Consider the following 20,306-nt stretch of genomic DNA (forward strand, 5'->3'; position numbering starts at 1 on the left):
CCCGCTCGACCGTCCATCAAGGATTTAGTTAGCTGGACGAGCCCGCGCGCGCGTGTACGCTCGCGAAACCACGCTGGGATAAAGCCGTTCGCTATATCGTTTGATTCAATATCGCGGCAGCCAGGATTGGAGGATTTATATCGGAGGGAAAATTGCGTTAGCAACAGCTGCCGGTTGCCTAACCCATATACCTGGCCTCTTAACGGCCACGAGAGCCCGTTACACCGTAAGACGTGTTAATAAAGCCACGTAGCCCCGAAGAACGCTACGCGAACCTTACCTTTTCTCGGCTTCGCCCACCCTTCTCCATCGACCCTTTCCAGCCAACCAACTGCCAGAGAGATCGCTCAAGTGCCAAGTTTTCTTTCGCCAGGAAAACGCGGACAATAGTTACGCGGTTGAGCCTCGATGGTTATTGGGTTGGAATATTGAAGGTGTTCACTAGAGCGTGCTCCGTCAACTTCTTCCGCGCTCGTCGTATATGAAAGGGAAGAATAAAAAAAAGAACAATGCTAATGGGTGCGATTGAATTGATCATCGCTTTGTTTTTCGATACACCTGGTTCCACGACGTTGGTTTGGTAGTTTTGTATTTTTTATTATTTAATTGAATTTGATTTCAATTAATAGTAGGTGCGCTAATTAATTTCGTACCTTTTCTTTGTTTTTAAGTCATTGCAATTGCAATTAATGAAGTAACCTTAATTGATATTATATTTATCGTCACTTTTCATATAATACAAATTAAAATTTTGTCCACCTGTTGTCGAACACTATTTTCTATTAGTAAATTGTAAATTCTTGTATCTGTAAAAAATAGAAATATTCTAACTAATTCATATCTAATTAATAATAATCAACGGTAATGCTGGAGAGCCTAAATTCGTCGTCAATAATTTCCAAAATTTCCAAAATTTCCAAAATTTCAGTCTTCTCAATAATCTCAAATAGTTATCGCAGCTTTTATCCCTTTAACATTGATCTTGTTCGTATTCGCGAAAAACACGTGGTAGTAGTGGAAGAATCGTGAAACAAGAAAAGTTACGAGGGAACGAGGTAACGAACACAGCGGCGCGATCCGACGCGGAGGAGAAATTTATCCGGCCCGATATAACGGTCTAATTTCTTGGCCACGCTTTTTTCAAAGCTCATAATAAGAGTTACGGTTTCAATATTCCTGGGAACGGTTTTACAGAGTCCGCAGCCAGTCTCCGTGGAGATTGGGCAAAAAGATTGAATTTATGGAAATCGCATCGAGAGCACGCGAAGAAAGAGCAACAAAAAAGAGACGCTCTCTGGCTTCCATCAGATCGTAATTCAACGAACCTGAATCTTTCTCATGGATTTTGTTTTGTTTACCAGGGGCGATTAACAATTTCGAATTGTTAATTTTTTAGAATTTAAAATGAGAATTTATAGGGGATAAATAATACTATGGTTAAGAATTAATTTCAAAGATTATACAAAATATTATGAAAACGATCCAGGACTTGGATTATAAATTTTTATGTTAAATTAATACAATTTCTAGACCATTATTAGTGATCATCTCAAATGTAATTTAATTGAGTAATTAGAAAAAAAAATTGCAATCTTGAATTATAGCTCAGGCATGGGTCAATGGTGACCCTAACTTACAAAATATTAACCTAAAGTGAAATATGTAATTTTCTAAGAAAAGAGTTTCGTAAATTGAAAGGATAATTTTTAAAGTACTGTGTAAGATTTAGAAAATGAAAATAATATTAAATACAAAATTACATTAAGATGGTGAGTCTCTCCATGGGCCGCCCTTCGAGGGTTAACGTATTAAGGACAATTTTTGATTGTATACATGTCAAATATTATCCTTGATAATAATCTTCAAATATAAGGAAATGGAACGATATATAAATCTTTGCAAACCCCTAGTGTATTACATTTGAATAGATTTAATATAGAAAATACTTTCATCTCTTACAGTGGCTTCACAAATATAATTCCTCCACATTTTGCCCAATTTATCTCCAAAAATGGATCAAAATAACCCTGCAGTTAATAAGTATTCAGAAGTAGCTTATCGCTCCGCACGAATACTATCATAATTTAACAAGTCCTGAATCCTGTTCTTCAACACCCTACAAATTCTTGTGGTTCTTTGAAGATCGTTCCAGCACGATTGACACGTTCAATACCCGCTATCTTATCTCGAATCAACGATTAATCTTCAGAGAAATACAAAGTTAGGATTCGCCGAAGGGATAGGAAAAACGAGGGGTATCGATAAACCGTGACGAGGGATGAAGCGACGAAGAGAAAAGGAGTTGGGGTCAGAATTTATCCCGACGGTAATATTTCTATTCCATCGGTGTCCCGTTAAAGCCTGAGATTTCACTTTCCCTTTTATTCCGGTTATTTCATATCGCCCGCACCCCGTCGCGCTTCTGTTTTCAACCTGAGATAGGGCTGACATAATTTTCCGAGATAGCGCCTCCTGGTCCAAAGTCCCGTCTACGCCAAACCCCTGCTTCCACTTCCTTCCGTCTTCGAGCTCGCTCGGCCTTCCAACTTTTCCCTTTTTCCTTCCCTTTTTCTCGCTGAAAACAAAGGGATCGCGTAAGTCACTCGATTCGAGGATCATCGTTCTTCCCATTTCCCTCGCTCCTTGCTTTCTTTTTACATTCATCGCGTCTCGCAATGAAAACTCGGCTTTGCGTATCCGTTACGTCGTTTCTGATTGTTCTTACCTTTGATACAGACCGGTTGATTCATCTTCGATTTTTTCTTCAATTTTTCCTTTTAATTTTCTGTATGGGTATGGTTACGATGTTTTTATATTTTAATCACTATGATTGGATAGCGTTGCTTATGAATTTTTGAATCTCTCGTGGATGCAAAATCAAAATGTATTTATAAAACAGCGTTCGAAGAGGTGGACGAAGAAGCACGTTTCCCAAGTTACTTGGTTACTTCCGACCGATAGGAAAAATCCAGGTGGAAAAGTTTCGAGGACGCGTACGCGGGAGGATGGTTTCCATGCACTTTTTTCTTCTCTCCCTCTTTTCCCACATTTTCGTGCCTCGGACCTTTAACTCTTTACCTTCAGCCTGGCTGGGTGGCTGACTTTTATCGGAAAGTGATATCGCTGAAGCCGCAGGCAGTGCACTTTCGCGCGGGGGAGGGGAGAAGAAAGTAAGTCGTTGTGTGGAAAGGGTGAGAGGTTGAAAGTAGCTTAAAGAAAGTAGAAATACGGTGAATGAAGAGGAGGAGAAGAAGAAAAAGATGGATGGAGGAGAAGTTTGAAAATACTTGATCGGTTTGATGCTACGCGGAGAACCTTTTAGAGACCGATCGCCGTCACCTACCGGGACAGTACTTCAAGAAGCTGCTTCTCCTCCTCTAACCGTCGAATTTTCGAACGTAGACGTTCGAAGTTCGATCGTAAGGACCGGCCAGTGAATTCAGCGACACGGAAAAGCCATTATTCCGTGAAAAGAAGCGAACTCTTTCGTGGCTACGCAAACCGCTGCCTTGATTCAGCGTGTACAGTCGTTGCAGAAATATAGAGGTCCACCGTAGATCCACCGTAGATATTTCTGCAACGACTATACACCAGTCGAAATTCGTACGCTCTTCTGAGCAAACCTTGTATTCAAGTGTCGGCATCTTTGAAAGTTGAAGTTGAAATTAATTTCTTGCTTTGTCATCGACGATTATCACCGGTACAAAGGCGTTGTTACTTTGAACGACGAAGGAAGCAGCCTGGTTTCACGAATTCCCTGGAAAGAGTAAAGTTTATGAGATCGATTATATTCTCTGCGTGAGAAATTCAACTGAGTTATGACGTGCTGTTAGGGGACAATTAGGACGGATTCAACTCGAATGGCATCGCTCAATTAGGCAGGCAGTAAATTAACACTTTGAAGAGTGATTACTGTGAAGGAAAATTATCTTCGCTCCTATTGTACTTGGTAATATGTTATACAGGATAGGTGGAAGGAGGTATTAAATTCTTTTATACTTAATATTTATTATTATAAATTAGCCAAATGTATTGGAAGGTAAAAAGTGTATACAGAAGGACATTTGCCTTTTTGAAAAGAGCCTCAAGTTGAAATTCCACGTAGAAAAAGAATAATTCCACTTTCGAAGTTAAAGTTTAAAGCAGCCCCCATAACCCGTATAATTAGTTCAGCCCGAGAAAACCGGCAAACGAAGCTCTGTTAACTCGAAAGGGATCCCACTGAAGAGAATGCACCCCCTCCCCAATAGATGTCTAATTGCGTGCAACTTTCTCGTTATACACTCTCGATATCCGAGTTGTACGTTTGCAGATTCGCGAAATTATCGACTTTATCATGTTTCCTCCAATCTTCTCATCCTGTTGCGGGCTTCCGAAGCTCCAAAATTAATCAGACTATACATTAATCATTTTATAAGTTATTATTAGCACCAAAGTAATACGAGTATCTACGTGATTAAAACATTTGGCAATTATTATTTATGTAAAAATGTGAGTAAAAGAAATACTTTCTACTTCTATTTTCCAAATTTAGAATTTTTTCCATTTTCCATTTTCCAAATTTAATATTTTCCATTTTCCAAATTTAGAATTTTCCCATTTTTCAAATTGTCACCGATTCCTCATCAGATATTCCAATGATGGCTATTAATCTGATCTGAATCAACCACTTATCGTTTTCGACTATAAATCATATCGATACGCACGCCCTTAAAAAAGCAAGCATAGAAGAAAAGATAGGAGAGGTAGGAAGACGTAGAGGTGATATACAAAATTCATAATATGATAGCGTTATAATGTTTGCCAATATAGCATAACGGTGTAGAAAGTCCTGCTATGCATAAAGTACGACGATGTAGTGGTATACGATGAGATCCTTCGAGAGGGGGTTGTTTCTAGCCAGGGATGAAGGGAAGTGTTATGACTGGAAACAGCAGGAGACTGTAATGGATCGCCGTGAGCTGAACACGGCCGACCGAGCTGCATTCCCACTTTATAAATCACCATCTGTACTTACTTGCTGAAAAATCGGCGAAAATAGCCGGTGGGAATAACCGAGGCTGATTTTTTCGCAAAATCATCCCTTCCTGCGCCGATAATGGTGCCCGAAGAAGAGAGAATGCTCCGTTGTTGGTGGATAGCTTTGATACCTTCTCTTCGAGGGATGAATTTTATTTGAGATGGTGTTACAGCGGGAAAGAGATTGAAAAGGGTGAGAACGAAACGGTGATTTTGCGTGTTTAGTGGGTGAAAGTAAGTGGGAAGGTTTGATCGCGAGGAATGATCGAATTTGAGGGGATGATGAAACACTTTCGTTTTCATGATACAATAATTATGAAATTTTAAGTGAATTAATATTCACACTGTGAAATTAAACATTTATTTTATTCAGAGATGGATTATTTAAAATGGTAATAACAGTGGTAATGTACGTTTGTATAATGGTACAGGACCCCACAGGGAAAATGGCGATATAGAAAAAGTAGAAATTCTCAAAATCTTGATTTTGACAATATTAATATTCAAAGTGATTTAGAAATAAAATAATATGATTTTTAATTACCAAATTTTATAAAATTTAATATAATATATATATCTGAAAAATGGAAATAACAAAGTAAATATTAGTTCAAATTTTTCCTATCATTTTCCCAAGATCGCCAAATAGGGAAAGGTGGGAGTCTGGGATATAGCCATTTTCCCTGGGAAAATTTAATTTGACCACGAATGTACATACAAAAACGTAAAATTGTTTTTAAAAAATTAATTCTTCCCCAATCAGAGGATATTTAAAATTTCAAACTCAATTATCAAACAAGCGAATCGAAGTTCCTACATCCACCCACGATTTTCAGCCACCTTTTACCGTAGAAAGCAAAAAAGAAAGAAGCATCTAGTTTTCTTTATTGCCAGTCCAGTTCTTTCATGATTAAATGAAAGCGTAGCGTTTCACGCGAGGCGAATGCACGCAAAGAATCAGTTTTCTGGAAAGAAGATTGGACAACGTAAACCGGGCAAGAAGTTCTAAGTAAGAGGCGACCAACCAAGGAACATTCTTAATCATGTAAATGGGAGGTTGTCTTAAAAGCTCTTTCGTATAATAGCGATGGTTCCAACCAACGAAAGATCGTGGCTTCGAGATCTTTTGTTCAAAGATTTACGAGCCAGCTATGGGGAGCACGAACGAATGGGCCCCGTTAAAAGTGCTCAATTCGATCGTCGATATAACGTTCCTTACAGAAAATAAAAGTTGTCAGATTTTTTTCATTTGACTTTTCTTGCTTCATCGAAATTAGTCGAACCTTCGTTGAGGATAATATTTCTATTGAAAACGGAAGTGTTGTAATTTATTTTCGGTATAATGCTTTGTACCTGGGAAACTTTGAAATAGAAGAAACTACTCTGGATTCGAGGAACTTCGAAATTTGAAAAGAAAATTCGTGATTCGAAAAATTTGAGGAACTTCTAAATATCAGTAATATTATATTTTTAATTTGAAATTGCTGGGTTACAAATATTTTGAATTAGGAAGCTTCGAAGCTAGACTCCCTTTAGGATTGTGAGAGTAATTTCAGCTGAATCGTTTTGATGAAGGGTGTCTACAGAAGGACAGCTTTCGAAATTTATATTCCATGGTTGTACTAGGCTCGACGACAATCTATCCATTCCTGGTAGACAGTTGACCGGAAAGCTATGTGTTTGGGATGGGTCGTCTGCAAGTTCGATCAAGAATCGTTGCGGGTGCTCATGAGCATGTTCGTCGAGACTGATGTACCCTATCAAACTGTTTGATGTACTGCCTCGTTGTAGAACTCTATTGGTGTTCTCGAGCAAGTCATAAATTTCCACGATCCAGTCGAGTACGCGATCGAAGATTAGGTTGCTTCTATTTTTCACGTTGCCATTATTGTGAAACGTTAGGCACGGATTATTTTCCGATAATCATCCTGCAAGCTTTTTCCTGCTCTGTGATTTTCAGACAAAATTGAAGAATACTTAAGTTGGTGGAAACAAAATTAATCCAAATTATATTTTTCCCAAATCTCAAAGCACTTTTTTTTTTAAATTTCAAAGCCTTCTAAATTTTACACAATTTTTGCCAAATTTTAATTACCATCGTAATGCAAGGTACAATGTTCGTTTGCAAGCTTGCAACTACGATGATTCTACTGCAACCTGTTATTCGGTAGCGTACCATCCCAGCTGGCCGATAGTTTAGGAAAATTATATCTCTGACGAAATTGCTGGGTAGCTGGTTGGTGTTGTAATTAGGAAGGAATTGGTCGTGGTTCGAATAAGGAAAAGTTAACCGCGTATAGTGTCCAGCTAGCCTATTAGCAAATTATCCATCGAGACCAGGCTTATCTCGATACGGTGGCTGTGATCGAACGACACCCTCGCGAAGCAATTTGCTGTGCCAGCCTGGCAACGGTATTGGCCGGCGGGACAGGAATTACTCGGTATTATCCCGAATTGCAGACAGGCATAAACGCGAGCTCGTAAACGCGACCAAGTCAAAATTAAGCAATAAGTTGTTCGCTATTGCTGTTCGCGCCGCTTGAATTTTCAACTTCGATTAATTGCGCTGGCAAACTTGCGAACGTTGAAGCACCGTTCTCGTCGAACGAAAATCACCGGTGCTTTTAATTTTCAACCGCTTGTTTGGACTTTCGAACAATAGTTATTCGGCTTTGAGAACTTCCAGTTAAGAACTTTACCCATTGATTGGTTTTTAAGGAGGAATTATTTTTCAATAATTAGAAATAGTTTAGTTTCTTCTAAAACTGGCAAGATTTCTTTATTTCTTCCACGATATTAAATATTCTACAACTTTTCCTGAAATTCAACCAACTTTTCGAATATTTCTAGGATTATAATCAGCCATTGCTATAATTATTCAGGAAGATTCATAAAATTAACGAAAGCGATAGGTAAACTTTGCGTTTTTAGATCCGTCCAAGTTTCTTCGCGTCCCTTCTGCAACATCAAACACTATTTTCCGTGAAATTCAAATAGAACTCTATTCCCTCTCCCTTCTCCAAACATTTCCATCGTCGCGACGATAAAGAAAGTTTACAGTCGGTCGACGCTGGAATCAATTCTGTCCGAACGGCAGAGATCTCCCGGTGAAACCGTTCATCAAATCGCTTAATCGAATTATAACCGGGGCGAAAGCTCGACGAGAAGGGACGAAACGAGGCCTTGGTCAATTCACGAAGTTCATAGAGACGAGGGGACGGATCGGTCGGTCGTTCTTTCTTTCCTCGAGGCTCAGCCGGACGAGCTTTCGGAAATTATTCGAGTCGTTCAGATTCCAACGAGACGGCGGGGATCACTCGGTATTAACATAAAGTGGATTCAATATCTGCGGCTAAGAACTTAATTTAAATCCTTGGAATATCTTAAGGGACACAATATCGGATCGTCGACGAAGGGGGGAAACGTCTGGCGGTTCGTCTGTGTGCCCAGTCAACAGACGTCTAGAAAGATATTGGGCAGGAATTGAAATCGAGTTAGCTCGTTAGATCGTCGAAGACGAACCAGATTTCTCCTGGTACGCTTTGATTAGCTGCCACCAGCAGAGAATAGATTCGCATGGTTTCCAGGTACGAATTTTCTCATCTCGCCTGATGAATTTGTTACGGTAAAACTTTGTCTATTAGAGAACTTTGGGAAATAGAACCGTGTATAATAGACAATTCGTGGTTTCATATTTATGCATCCATTACAGTATCTACAATCTTCTATGAATTCTATTTTTCGCTTTTAAATTGTGTAAATAGAAATTCACATTTATATAGAGTGTTCAAATTAAGGGATAAGCTCTATAAATTGCTGATAAAATGAAAAAAGAGGATTGTTCTTTATAATACAATTTTTTTCTTAAATACTAATCTCATTGTTGAATTGTTGTATTTAAAGAGCTAATATAAATAATAGTTTCCACCAGAGATATGAAATTTTATAGTAGAACAAGAATTTTGTACAATATTCAAACGTAAATGAAGTGGGTTTGAATTGATGGATACATAGGATTAGTAAACACAAATGAGTCGCTCGCAATTCCTAGCCACGCCACTGTAAACAGAAATCAAAACATAGAGCATCAGTTGTCGCGCACACGTTGTCTAGTACGGTTCTGTAAAGTGAGATAAATTTTACATTTAATCCTCGGAGAGAACCCCAATTTTAATGTAAGTTTGTATTTTATATTATTTTCACTTTCTAAATTTTACACTATTCCTCTAAAAATTATTCTTTCAATATATAAAAAAAATCTTTCGTTCAAAAATTATGTATTTAACTTTGTACATGTTTTGCAAGTTTCAGTCACAGTCGATTCAGGCTCTCATTAAAAATTACATTATTTCATTTCTAAATCACTTTTATTATTAATATAATCAAAATGAAAATTTTGAAAATTCCTACTCCACTGCAATATCATTTTCCCTAGAGAAGCCTGAGTGTACTTAAAATATTTTTTAAAATATTGAGCACTAATAGATTCTGCACTGACCTAATACAAGCAAATGCTTTAACTCGATGCACAAAACACGCGTCTCTTAAACACAACCACGAAACTTCACTTTCCAAGCAAATCGACGAGGTCGTTGGAGCAAAAGAGCGGATGACTGAAAGTTTGATCGGCGAAGCTTGAAATTATCGGTGCTCGAAGCGGAATGGAGGAAATTTCGAATAATGGCCGTTACAAGCTGAACGACGTCGAACGATCGACAATGTCGTTATGTTTCGGTTATTGCGATTCGCTTCACCGTTTTCCATTAACTTTATTCGTTATCTTTTATTATGGTGGTACGGTGGCCGGTGCAGTCCGCGGGGTTTATGGTGGACGAGCGTGCGCTTTCTCGTTAAACCGAAAAACAGGAGCGCACAACGGTGAATAGTGTCGAAAATAGTGTTCGCCACTGTGGAAAATTTCGTTGCTGAAAATTACGTGAAATGTTTAAATAAAATACAACTCCAACCTGCGTGCAGTCGAACGGTTTTAATATTCCGTCGTAAACGATTGAAAAAAAAAAGAGAAAAAAGAAAAAGAGAATTGTAAAGAATGTTCAGCTCGTTCGCGTTTTGAAATTGTTTAGATATCAGGAAGACAGTAGTCGCTTGTCAGCCGTCTCCGGTTGATGGAAGAAGTAATCCGTTCCCGGCGAAAGCGATTAAAAGTTTTTCAATTTTTATAGAATGTTGAAACTCGAAAGTTATCCGCTGCGAGAAGCTTTTTGATACGCGCATGAAAAACAATATTTGACGATACGAGCGACGGAATATTGCGCGGAAATTAAATTTTTCCCGTTTGACGGGAGGCTGACAATATAACGGTTCGAACTATTAAAATTTTCACGTAAACCAGGTTACACGAAACTTTGTGTTTTATGACGCACTTTGTAATGCAATCTCTATTGCAACCTCAAAGTGATTTCATTAAGCTTAATACGATCATTCGTGCGAACGTTGCATCCGCGTTTCCGCTTAATCGATAGCAAATAATATTCCTTCAATTAATACTTTCGTTTAATGTATCTTATTTCTGGGTCAGTGAATGCTTTGCTTTTCTGCGAATTTCCAACCTCGCGAGCAATTATTTTTCAATGCAAATAGAAGAAATTAGCGAAACGGGGAAATTTTTACAGGCTCCAGGATTATTAGATATAATTTGAAGTTTCTTAAATTAAATGGTAGAATTGCGTGTATTCTTCCAACAAATTGTACCGTCAACCGATCCAATACCTTGGCAAACACAACAGGAGATTCGAAACGAAGGAACGATCCAACTAGCGAAAAGACAAACGTGGAAAAAGAGTGTTCGACGGTTTTAGGAATTCACGTAGCGACGGAAGGAACGCGGAGAAAAGGTCGGTTGATTCGTCCAAAGCAACTGGAACAAAGCAACCGCCAGAAACAATAAAAAGGAACACACGTAGAGGACAAAGAAGAAGAAGAAAAAAAAAGGAAGAAGAAGGAAGGAGACACGAGTGAAACAAATTACAGAACGAGAAAACGATTAAGCTCGGAGCCACAGAAGCAAAGACAGAAGTTCGAGACGGAATTCTAAGCCGAGTTCAATTGAAGAAGAGACTGCGCCGGTAACAAATGAGGGAAAAAATGAGGTAGAAGCGAGCGGGTTAAAGCAAACGGCGAATACCGATGCCGAGGCTCTGAACGCCGAAATACGAGCTTTTCGAAAGAAAAATATGAAGCGCCTTCGTGAGAGGCGGAGGAGAGTTAAAAAGGTGGAGATGTAGAGGGTAGAGGGTGGAAAAATGGAAGTTGAAGGAACAGGGTGAAGAAGGACGAAGGACAGGGGTTGAGAGGAGAAAAGGGGAATCAATGTGAGTGTGAGAGAGTGGGGATGCTGGGCACCAATCAATAGACGCGCGGCGGCGCCCCACCTGTCAACGCTCGCCGAAGTAAACAGGGACAGCCAAATTGCTATTTAACCTTCGCCCCAGACGATACAGCCTCACTTTCCACTTATGTCTTAAAGGACAATGGAAACCAGCCGTCTCATTATTTGGTGAAATTTCTAAGTTTCTATGTTTCGAAATTTCTAAGCTTCTAAACTCCTGAGGTTCCAAATTTCCAAGTTTCTAAGTTTCGAAATTTCTGAGTTTCCCAATTTCTAAGCTTTCAAGTTTCGAAATTTCTAAATATCAGAGTTTCCATATTTCTAAGTTTCTAAGTTTCTGTGTTTCTAAATTTCCAAGTTTTTAAGTTTCTAAATTTCTGAGTTTCCCAATTTCTAAGCTTCCAAGTTCGTAAATTTCTAAATTTCTAAGTTTCTATGTTTCGAAATTTCTAAGCTTCTAAACTTCTGAGGTTCCAAATTTTCAAGATTCCAAGTTTCTAAATTTTTGAGTTTCCAAATTTCTAAGCTTTCAAGTTTCTAAATTTCTAAATTTCTATAATTTCTATGCTTCCAAATTTCTAAGTACCTATAAAACCTATTTAAAGATTTCCATTATAATAAATATGGAATTTACCCTTCTTGGTATTATCATTGTTTTCAGAATCGATAAGTTTTATTCACGAAGAAGAATCATGGGGCTGTAACCGATGGTACAGCAACGGATCGTGTAAATCCAAGACACGTTAGATCATAAATGGTTGATTGTCTGCGAGCAACTTTACGGCCGTAACTCATCAAACTTCTCCCAACTACACTATTAGAAGCTTGTTTCGCGAACAAGCGTCAACGTCTTAGGTGTTAAACAATGTTTGCGCTACCGCTTGTATCAATTTCTGTTCATTATTATCGACTTATGGGCCGCAGCCATTCGCCCAACAATTTACTGGTTTCTAAACAATGAAATATAATTGTACGGAACTAGAAGATCAATTATTTACCAGTCTAAATTTTTTGTTTGCAAACTTGTTATAAATTATGTATGCAGTTTTCTATGAAGCTCAAGTTCCGACAACATAACAGACCAAGGTTTCACGAAAGTCAAATGATTCTTCTTCTTTTCGACAGAAGATTGTAAATTTCCTCCAAAGGATATTCTTTCAGAGAAATAACGAAAACGAAAATTCATGTAACTACGGAAATTCACGAAGACAAACATCTCGACAGGAGTATCGACCTCAACTTTCGACCTGTTTTCAAAGAATCCTGACAGAAAAGTCTGCGAAACAGCTGCGTCATGTTCGCATTATCTCTTGACCGGGTTTATTTAACATCATCCTGGATGAATTATAATCTTTCTCGTCTTGATATGGTTTTACGAACCTTTGTGACGTCGCAGTGGAACGATTCAAAAAGTAGAAACTAGGTTTCGATAAGAGAAAAGAGAGTTCTGTTGATATCTCATCAAGAAGGTAAAAATCAAGCCAGAATTTTACAGTTTTTCATGGAAAGATAAAAAAATGTATTCTTTGTAAGAAATATCTAGTTTGCTTTGTAATATAGCGAACACACCTGTTGGGAGGGTGGTACATACATTATTTACTTTAACGAACAATTAGCCACTTTATATAAAAATTATTAACAAAATGCTTATATAGTCATTTTTAGCAAACCTTAAACTTTAAATTGGTGTAGCATATATACTATTTTGAAACACTTTTCTGTCATCAAATTGTATTAGACTTCAAACGTTCCAAAATTAGTCATTGTTTCTTTGAATTGACAATCAGCCATTTTGTATTAAAAATATTTTTGAAATGTTTATGTAGTAATTTTCAGCAAACCTTAAGCTTCAAATTGATATATCATAAGTGCCATTTTATTAAACTTTTATGTCACGAAATTATGTTCTAATTTACAATCTGCAACCCAAAGAAAAAAAGGAACATTAATATTTAAGCATTGACGCGCGTTAGTTATTTAGTTTGTTTGATAATAGACTCGATAAAGCTAGATGATTCGTTTGTTAGCGATAGCAGACTCTTTGAGGATTTCCTGGATTGGGGAGACGTTGAAATTGCGCGAAGTGGTACGTGCATGCAGCGAAGACGCGATACGAGAAACAAGAAAAATCCTGGAATAATATTACGTAAAGTTACGGGGGTGCTGAGAAGTTCTCTCATTTCGAGGGGAAAAACGAAACACTCGAAAGAAAGTTGAATTCAGCGTCGTGAATTGTGCGAACTCACCGAGAACGCGTTTTCCACGCGACCTCGTTGCTTACTGTTCAAGATTTTACAAATTTCAGACTGAAAACAACACCTATGCTTCGCGGAAACATATTGCTAGCAGAAATACGTGTCGTAAGATTTTTTTTAAATGAATCATATTTGAAATAACGAACGAAAAAATTACTGTTCACTTTTTAACCTTTTATAATAAGTTCATTTTTTAAATTTCCATTGCAATTAATTTCATAAAAAATTTTGTAATGCATTATAGCAAAATAATAATAAGAATAACAATTTTAATATTTAATCTAATTCCTATTCTTTGACTTTCTGGTCTTTGGATTATCTTCTTTTAATTATAAGTTCATTAATTTTTTCACTTTGTCAATATAAAAATATTCTTTCGTTTCAAGTTTTCTCATCTCGATTATACGTAAAACTGCGGAGCTTATTCCCAAATCACTTACTCGCGTCTATATACATTAAGCACGTTTCATTTCACGAATATATCGACGGGAATCGATAATAGGTGCATGTATCGAGGAACGTGTATCGAAAAAGGCCGCGAGCTGACCAGCTACGATCGAGGTTATTATAATTAGAAATTTAGTAGAATATCGGTTACATGGGTGGTTTAGGGTAAACCGTTGGACAGGCGGCAGCATTAATATTGGTACGTATTAAACGGCGAATAGATCGACGTAATTACACGAGCAGGAGGGTCGAGGGCCGACAGTGGCTGAGCAGACGTTGGCTCGTACTACTGTGCCATATGCGAGTAAACGTAGTTTCCGACCGATCATAGATCCAATACAATCTACGTACGTCGGATTATTACATTCTATTTTATGGTAAACCGGATAATCGTATTTTCTTCGAACACCGACGGTACTCGAAATTCCATAAACCGAATGATTTATCCATAGTTCTTGACTCATGGATGCTTGATCTTTCATGAAATTTGGAATTTTTAATAAAATATCATAGGATCTTTCCATAATTTTTTCATATTATTTTAAAGAAAAATAAAGAAATATATTATGGTGGTATTCACTATGTTATACATCTTTGTGCACTGTGGAAAAAAGACTATTTCAAGAATTTATTTAATTTTCTTTTTTTTTATTCGAAAAAAAATTATTTTAGAAAATTGTCAAATTTCATTTTAATATAAATGTTCATGTTTCTTAGTGATAGAAGGTATTTCTTATCGTTAGAACACAACTGATGTGATATATTTTTGATTGCAGGTGCAATCTTCGAACAGGGCACCGACGAAGTGCAGTCAGCCTTCAAATTTGCGATGGTCAACCACAACCAGAATACCACAACTCGCAAGTTTGAGTTGCTGGCTTTCGTAGATGTAATTAATACTGCGGATGCCTACAAGCTATCCCGCCTCAGTAAGTAGGAACTTTCTCCATTTGTACTACTCTAATGTCATACATTTCTAATATGCATGCATTTCTTTCAATCGTTTCAAATGATGAGTAAATTCACCTATATTCGCAAGTGAAATGATTTATGCTGAAAAATAGAACGCAGTAATAGATTTTCTATGTAACAAATTTTATCGAGAATTTCACAATTCTATTATTGACAAGTCAAGAAGTAAAAGGCTAACGATAAGTCATCTGCTAGCTACGATCCAGAATTGTGTTTCTCAGAATCGTATAACTTTTCTTGGTCTCCAGAATTATCGTCCAACTTCTTTATATATTACTCTCGAATCAAAAGCAAGAAGCAGATTTCTCTTTACAATAAAGTCACACGAATGAAATATTGTGAAACTAACAGATAAGATTTCGGGAAATTTTCTATAATGCTTAGATTAGGATAGAAATCCATCACCTATGTTATTATGAATTTTGTCATTTACCTAATTAGGAATATTGCTATTAGGAATTTTATCATTTATCTAATTAGAAATATAGCTATTAAGAAGTTTGACATTTACCTAATTAGAAATATAGCTATTAGGAATTTTGTTATTTACCTAATTATAAATATTGCTATTAGGAATTTTATCATTTACCTAATTAGAAATATAGCTATTAGGAATTTTGTCATTTACTTAATTAGAAACATTGCTATTAGGCATTTTAAATTAGGCAAGTAATAGAAATAGTAAAATATTGTGAAGATAATCGATAAGGTTTGTGCAAATTTTCTACATAAATTTTAAATTTCCATCAAAAGGCAACATTCTTTGATTCTGAAAACGTTTTAAAAGCAACAACCCTCCAATAAATGTCTTTTATATCGCAAGACAATGCACAGCGTGACGTGTTATTCGAGCCGTCGCGGATGTAATATCTTGGAGGTAGCTTCCTGTTTGCGGTCGATACGATAACAAGTGTTTCGATCCGCGTCGTGGTACGTGCACGACTTCCAAAGACGAGAAATAGAAGCGTTTCGATGAAGCAACAAGATTAGTATCTTCGGCGAAACGTTACTTATTTCGTGGCCGAGATGCAGCGCCGATTTCAGCTCGTGTCAGCTTCAATAGGGAGCGTGATGTCGCGTGTTCCGGCACGTACGAACCTGAGCATTGTCGATCGGTCGATGTTCCCGATACCAACGCGATACCTCGAACAAAGTGACGTCGGTTCTTTCGATTTTGATACACATAAGGCTGGACACAATTCAATTCGAATTTCCTATATTCGGAAAAACAAGTAATAATGATAGGTACTTTGACATTACAAGGATTTTTTATTTCTCCAAATTAAAAGATTGATCAATTATAGTAACTTACAAAGATTCTTAATTCGTTCAAAGGTACATATTTATTTAAGTAGATCAAAGTAGTTTCTTAATGGGAAACATTTCAAGAAAGAAATTGTATCAATTTCCTTTGTTAATCAACTTAAACAAGTATTTCCTTAAGAACTTTATTCTATTAGCAGAATAATAAGAAGCTTAAATCGGTAAAATAGATCAATAATTTCAATTAATTTCTCTTTTTATACTTTATTCTTTATTCTCTTTGAAAATACCATTCAAACGCGATTTCATTTTCTCTGTTACAATATTTTCGTGCTGTCTTTAATCCTTTAAATTCGCTGATAAAACGCTTTGTTGAAATTAAATTTTTTTAAATGAAATATCGTGAAGCGTTATTTTACTATTGCTATCCACATAGTTGAATAAATTAAATAAAGGAGAAAGTGATATGAAAGTTTGATAAATGACTACGTTTAGTAACGAAAGGGTTAAGAGGGCAATGGTAAATCAAGTTGATGCAATGAAAGAAATCGATTTGGCAATGGTGGAAATTAATTTCCATCTGAGATTCGACACGGTCATTGTCCACGTGACGGTGGAACGCGTAGATTTGAAAGGCGAACGAGCTGGCCGCCCATCCGCAGGATCGTTTGACGCTTTCTAACCCGAGGGTGTCGGCCAATCGAGCCGAGGTGAAATTGCCTTTGAAGCTGATCGAGTCCGTTCTAAACCGTAAACGAATGGCCACCTGGGTGCCAAAGATATCGCTGTCTTGTCATCGATGAAATCCTTTATAGAAGTTTCGGCCAACAAAGGGACACTAGCCTTTCAATTGTAACGTTAGACGATTTCTTTAACTCGATTTGTTTCACGAACGACTGGTAAAATTTAATTTTTTATTAGTACAAGCATTAAAAAAGATGAAATTGATATTAACGGTCTTTACGAATTTGGACTTTTGGAATTTTCGAAATATTACGAAACAAGAATTTTTAAAATATTAATTTTAACGATATTAATATTAAAAATGATTTAGAAAAGAAGATAACTTAGTTTTTAATTGTTAAATATTATAAAATTTAGTACGAATAATAATACCGATATCAATTCAAATTCTCCCGCGTAAATGTGCATATGCAAGTGGTGGGAGGTCACAGATTATACTTACATGGGCCCGACTCCCCTACATCATCAGTCTCTCCGCGGCTGCCTAAGGGGAAGGTCGAGAGCGTAGAAAGGGGTAGCCTGCGAAGATAGCCGGATTCCAGGGAACCCAGAGAAACTTAGGGGAGGGGGGACATCGCCATTTATCCTGGGAAAGCCTACCATACTCGGTACTGTACAACAGTCAATTTTCTAATTAATTAAATTTCATTCTCAGAAATGATACGTTTTTATACAATTTCGTAAAGTAATGCATATTAGAGAAATATTCTGAAATACAAAAAACCGAGCGCGACATTCCACAGTAAGCGTGACATCATGCTCGAAATCGTTAAAATGCTCGGTAAATAGCGATCGTCTCGGTAATTCCAAACGGTGAATTCCTTCAACGGAATTCCATCTACTCGATTCATCAAATAATAATTCCACCATTTCTCCTCGCCTTTGCTCCCTTATATTCCCCTTTCTGCTCGTGACCTGCCCGTCTCTATCTCAGTCGCGCGCGTGTAAATCCTTTTACGTATCCTTTCTAGGTTCGGCGCGACGAACGTCATAAAATATTCGAAGCACAGAGGAAACGTATAAGGGCTGGGATTCGGTAATAGAATTCGTCGACAGGTCGACTCGCGGTCGCTTGGACCCATGGAATCGTGAATATTTGGGCCAAGTCCAAGGGTCAGAGGTGCGCTATGCAGCCCGGGTTACGCCGCTTAGGGAAGCTCCGCTAATTGTATTAATGCTGCTCGCTGCTTCGTACGGATCAGGAGGCCGTTGTTATAATCCGACGGTAAGCTGTGTCGCTGGCCCGGTGTATTCATCGTCGAGACGCAGCCCGTTTAAATGTTTCCGCTCGTTGGGGAACAACGATCGACTTCCTTAGGATCCGCGAGACTCCAACTTCCTTCGACTTGGACTATGAAAACTTGCCTCTTCGTTTCGGTTAATTGGAGCCGGTTCGATGGCGAGGAATATGGAAATGAGTAAATGAAAGCTGCTTAATTCGTTCTGTTAATTGACCAACTGGGTCATTCTTTAGAGGCAATTATCGGGTTCTTCTATATCAAAAGGCAGATTTTAGTAATAATTTATTTGAATGAAATAAATTATTCTCCTTTCTGATTTTCTTACCGAGAAGCTTCGATTCGTGTACAGTATCAGAACACATAACAGATATCTATTTCTTATCTTTGTCATGTAATATCGAAGCTGTCACATTTTTCTCTAGAGTATGGTGTGTATCATGAAAGGACAAGCGCTATTTCGAATTTCACGATGCGATACCAATATCCCAAGAAACACGGTCAATAAATAGGTACAAGGAAGAAACTCTCTACACTTTTAAACATAGCTGTACGAACAATTTGAAACTTAGTTTCAAAAGGACAAATAATTTTGAACTTTTCTTATAGAAAAAAGAAAATGTTTTTAAATACCGTTTCAATTTTTCAATCATCCAATGAACAGTAAATGATTACTGAGGAATATCAGACGTTTTATTCTTTCCTGCTGGTTTTGCTATCGATCGTTCAGTTCTATCTTGTAATTGATTCCAAGTGAATTCATTTTTCCCTTCGTCAGTGGGCTCGTTTCAATTCGTTCCAGTTAGCCGAGCTGGGTATAAAGCAAATTTTGCCGCGAAACGGGAAAAAACGACGGCGAACGGAAGACACAGGGGCGGAGCATAAGTTCTCATTTGCGTTGCTCGCGTCTCGTCGAGCGAAGCGTAATGCGATAATGCTCGCGTCGTTATCGCAAGATCCGCGACGAGAGTTCGCGTAACGAATACCGATTTCCCTGCAACGATCGTGCGCCTCCGATGGCGGATATTCAATCCTAGATGCATCCCCGACGACGAGGCTCAACCACCGGTAAAAATGTCGTTTGGAACGTAAATTAGGTGTGATAGAATCTTACCGAATTCGAACGTGAGTTTGTCGGCGCGGATATACAGGAGGGGTTAACAAATGTTATTTTTATTATTAATTTTATAATCTTCTTGGTGATCTTAGATTCTGAAAATTCTATATCATTTATTATGTCTAATTAATCTAACATTTAACCCTTTGAATTCGTATATCATGCTGAAGATGACATGAATTTTTTTGTAAAACTTATGTTTTTTTAAAATGAAAAATATTAAATTTCACCGTTGTACATTAATTTACCTAATTTGATTTAAAATAAATACAAACTGACGCGCAACAGTATTGAAAAGAAATCTAGTTCAAAGGGTTACCAGAAGGATCACTCCTTGCTATTCAACAATTCCTTAAAAACCAACTACCATCATCGAACTTCCACTCCGCTTTCCTCGTTTCACAAGGAATATCAAAGAGTTCAGTCTGTAAGAGGGTAAGAAAAAAGCCAGGTCGTTTTCACGAGCGTGGTTGTACGATAGACGAGTAGCAAGGGAACTTTCTCACCGAAAAATCACATCTTGAATGAGCTCGAAGGTGGCCAAGAGAGATCATCTGGATGAAAAAGAGAAAGAAAGGAGGAGGAAGAAGAAGAAGTGCCGCAGAACATAGTACGGTCGTCTTAGCGGAACGTAATAGCCATCTATCAAGTTTTGGTGCATATCGTATAATATCCTGCAGGATCTTTTGGTTAGAAGGTAACCCCCGTAGCCGTAGGGTGGATAGGACTGGAAGGTATACAGGGTGCAGAGTTGCCAGCCAGCCAACCAGCCAACCAGCCAGGGGCGGCATAAATCTGCCGAGAGCTCCCGAGGGTATTTCCCGCCTTTTTTTCCTTCTATACACTTCTACCGTTTTCTCTACCATTCTTGTTCGCCGTTCACCCGCCACTCCTCGCTTTTA

At 37.7% G+C, this 20,306-nt stretch overlaps 1 protein-coding gene across 4 annotated transcripts in view; it reads left to right on the forward strand.

Annotated features, from left to right (window-relative positions):
* Positions 1 to 20,306, forward strand: part of LOC114876901 (glutamate receptor 1) — a 177,241-nt gene that overhangs the window by 77,902 nt on the left and 79,033 nt on the right. For 3 of the 4 annotated variants that reach the window (XM_029188816.2, XM_029188819.2, XM_029188817.2), the window contains exon 4: positions 14,847 to 14,999. In XM_029188816.2, coding sequence (XP_029044649.1) covers positions 14,847 to 14,999 — 153 coding nt within the window. Of the gene's footprint in view, positions 1 to 9,116; positions 9,195 to 14,846; positions 15,000 to 20,306 lie in introns of those variants that run through there. The other variant, XM_029188820.2, reaches the window with a different exon arrangement.

Source organism: Osmia bicornis, chromosome 5, assembly GCF_907164935.1.
Source record: "Osmia bicornis bicornis chromosome 5, iOsmBic2.1, whole genome shotgun sequence".
NCBI classification, from domain to species: Eukaryota; Metazoa; Arthropoda; class Insecta; order Hymenoptera; family Megachilidae; genus Osmia; species Osmia bicornis.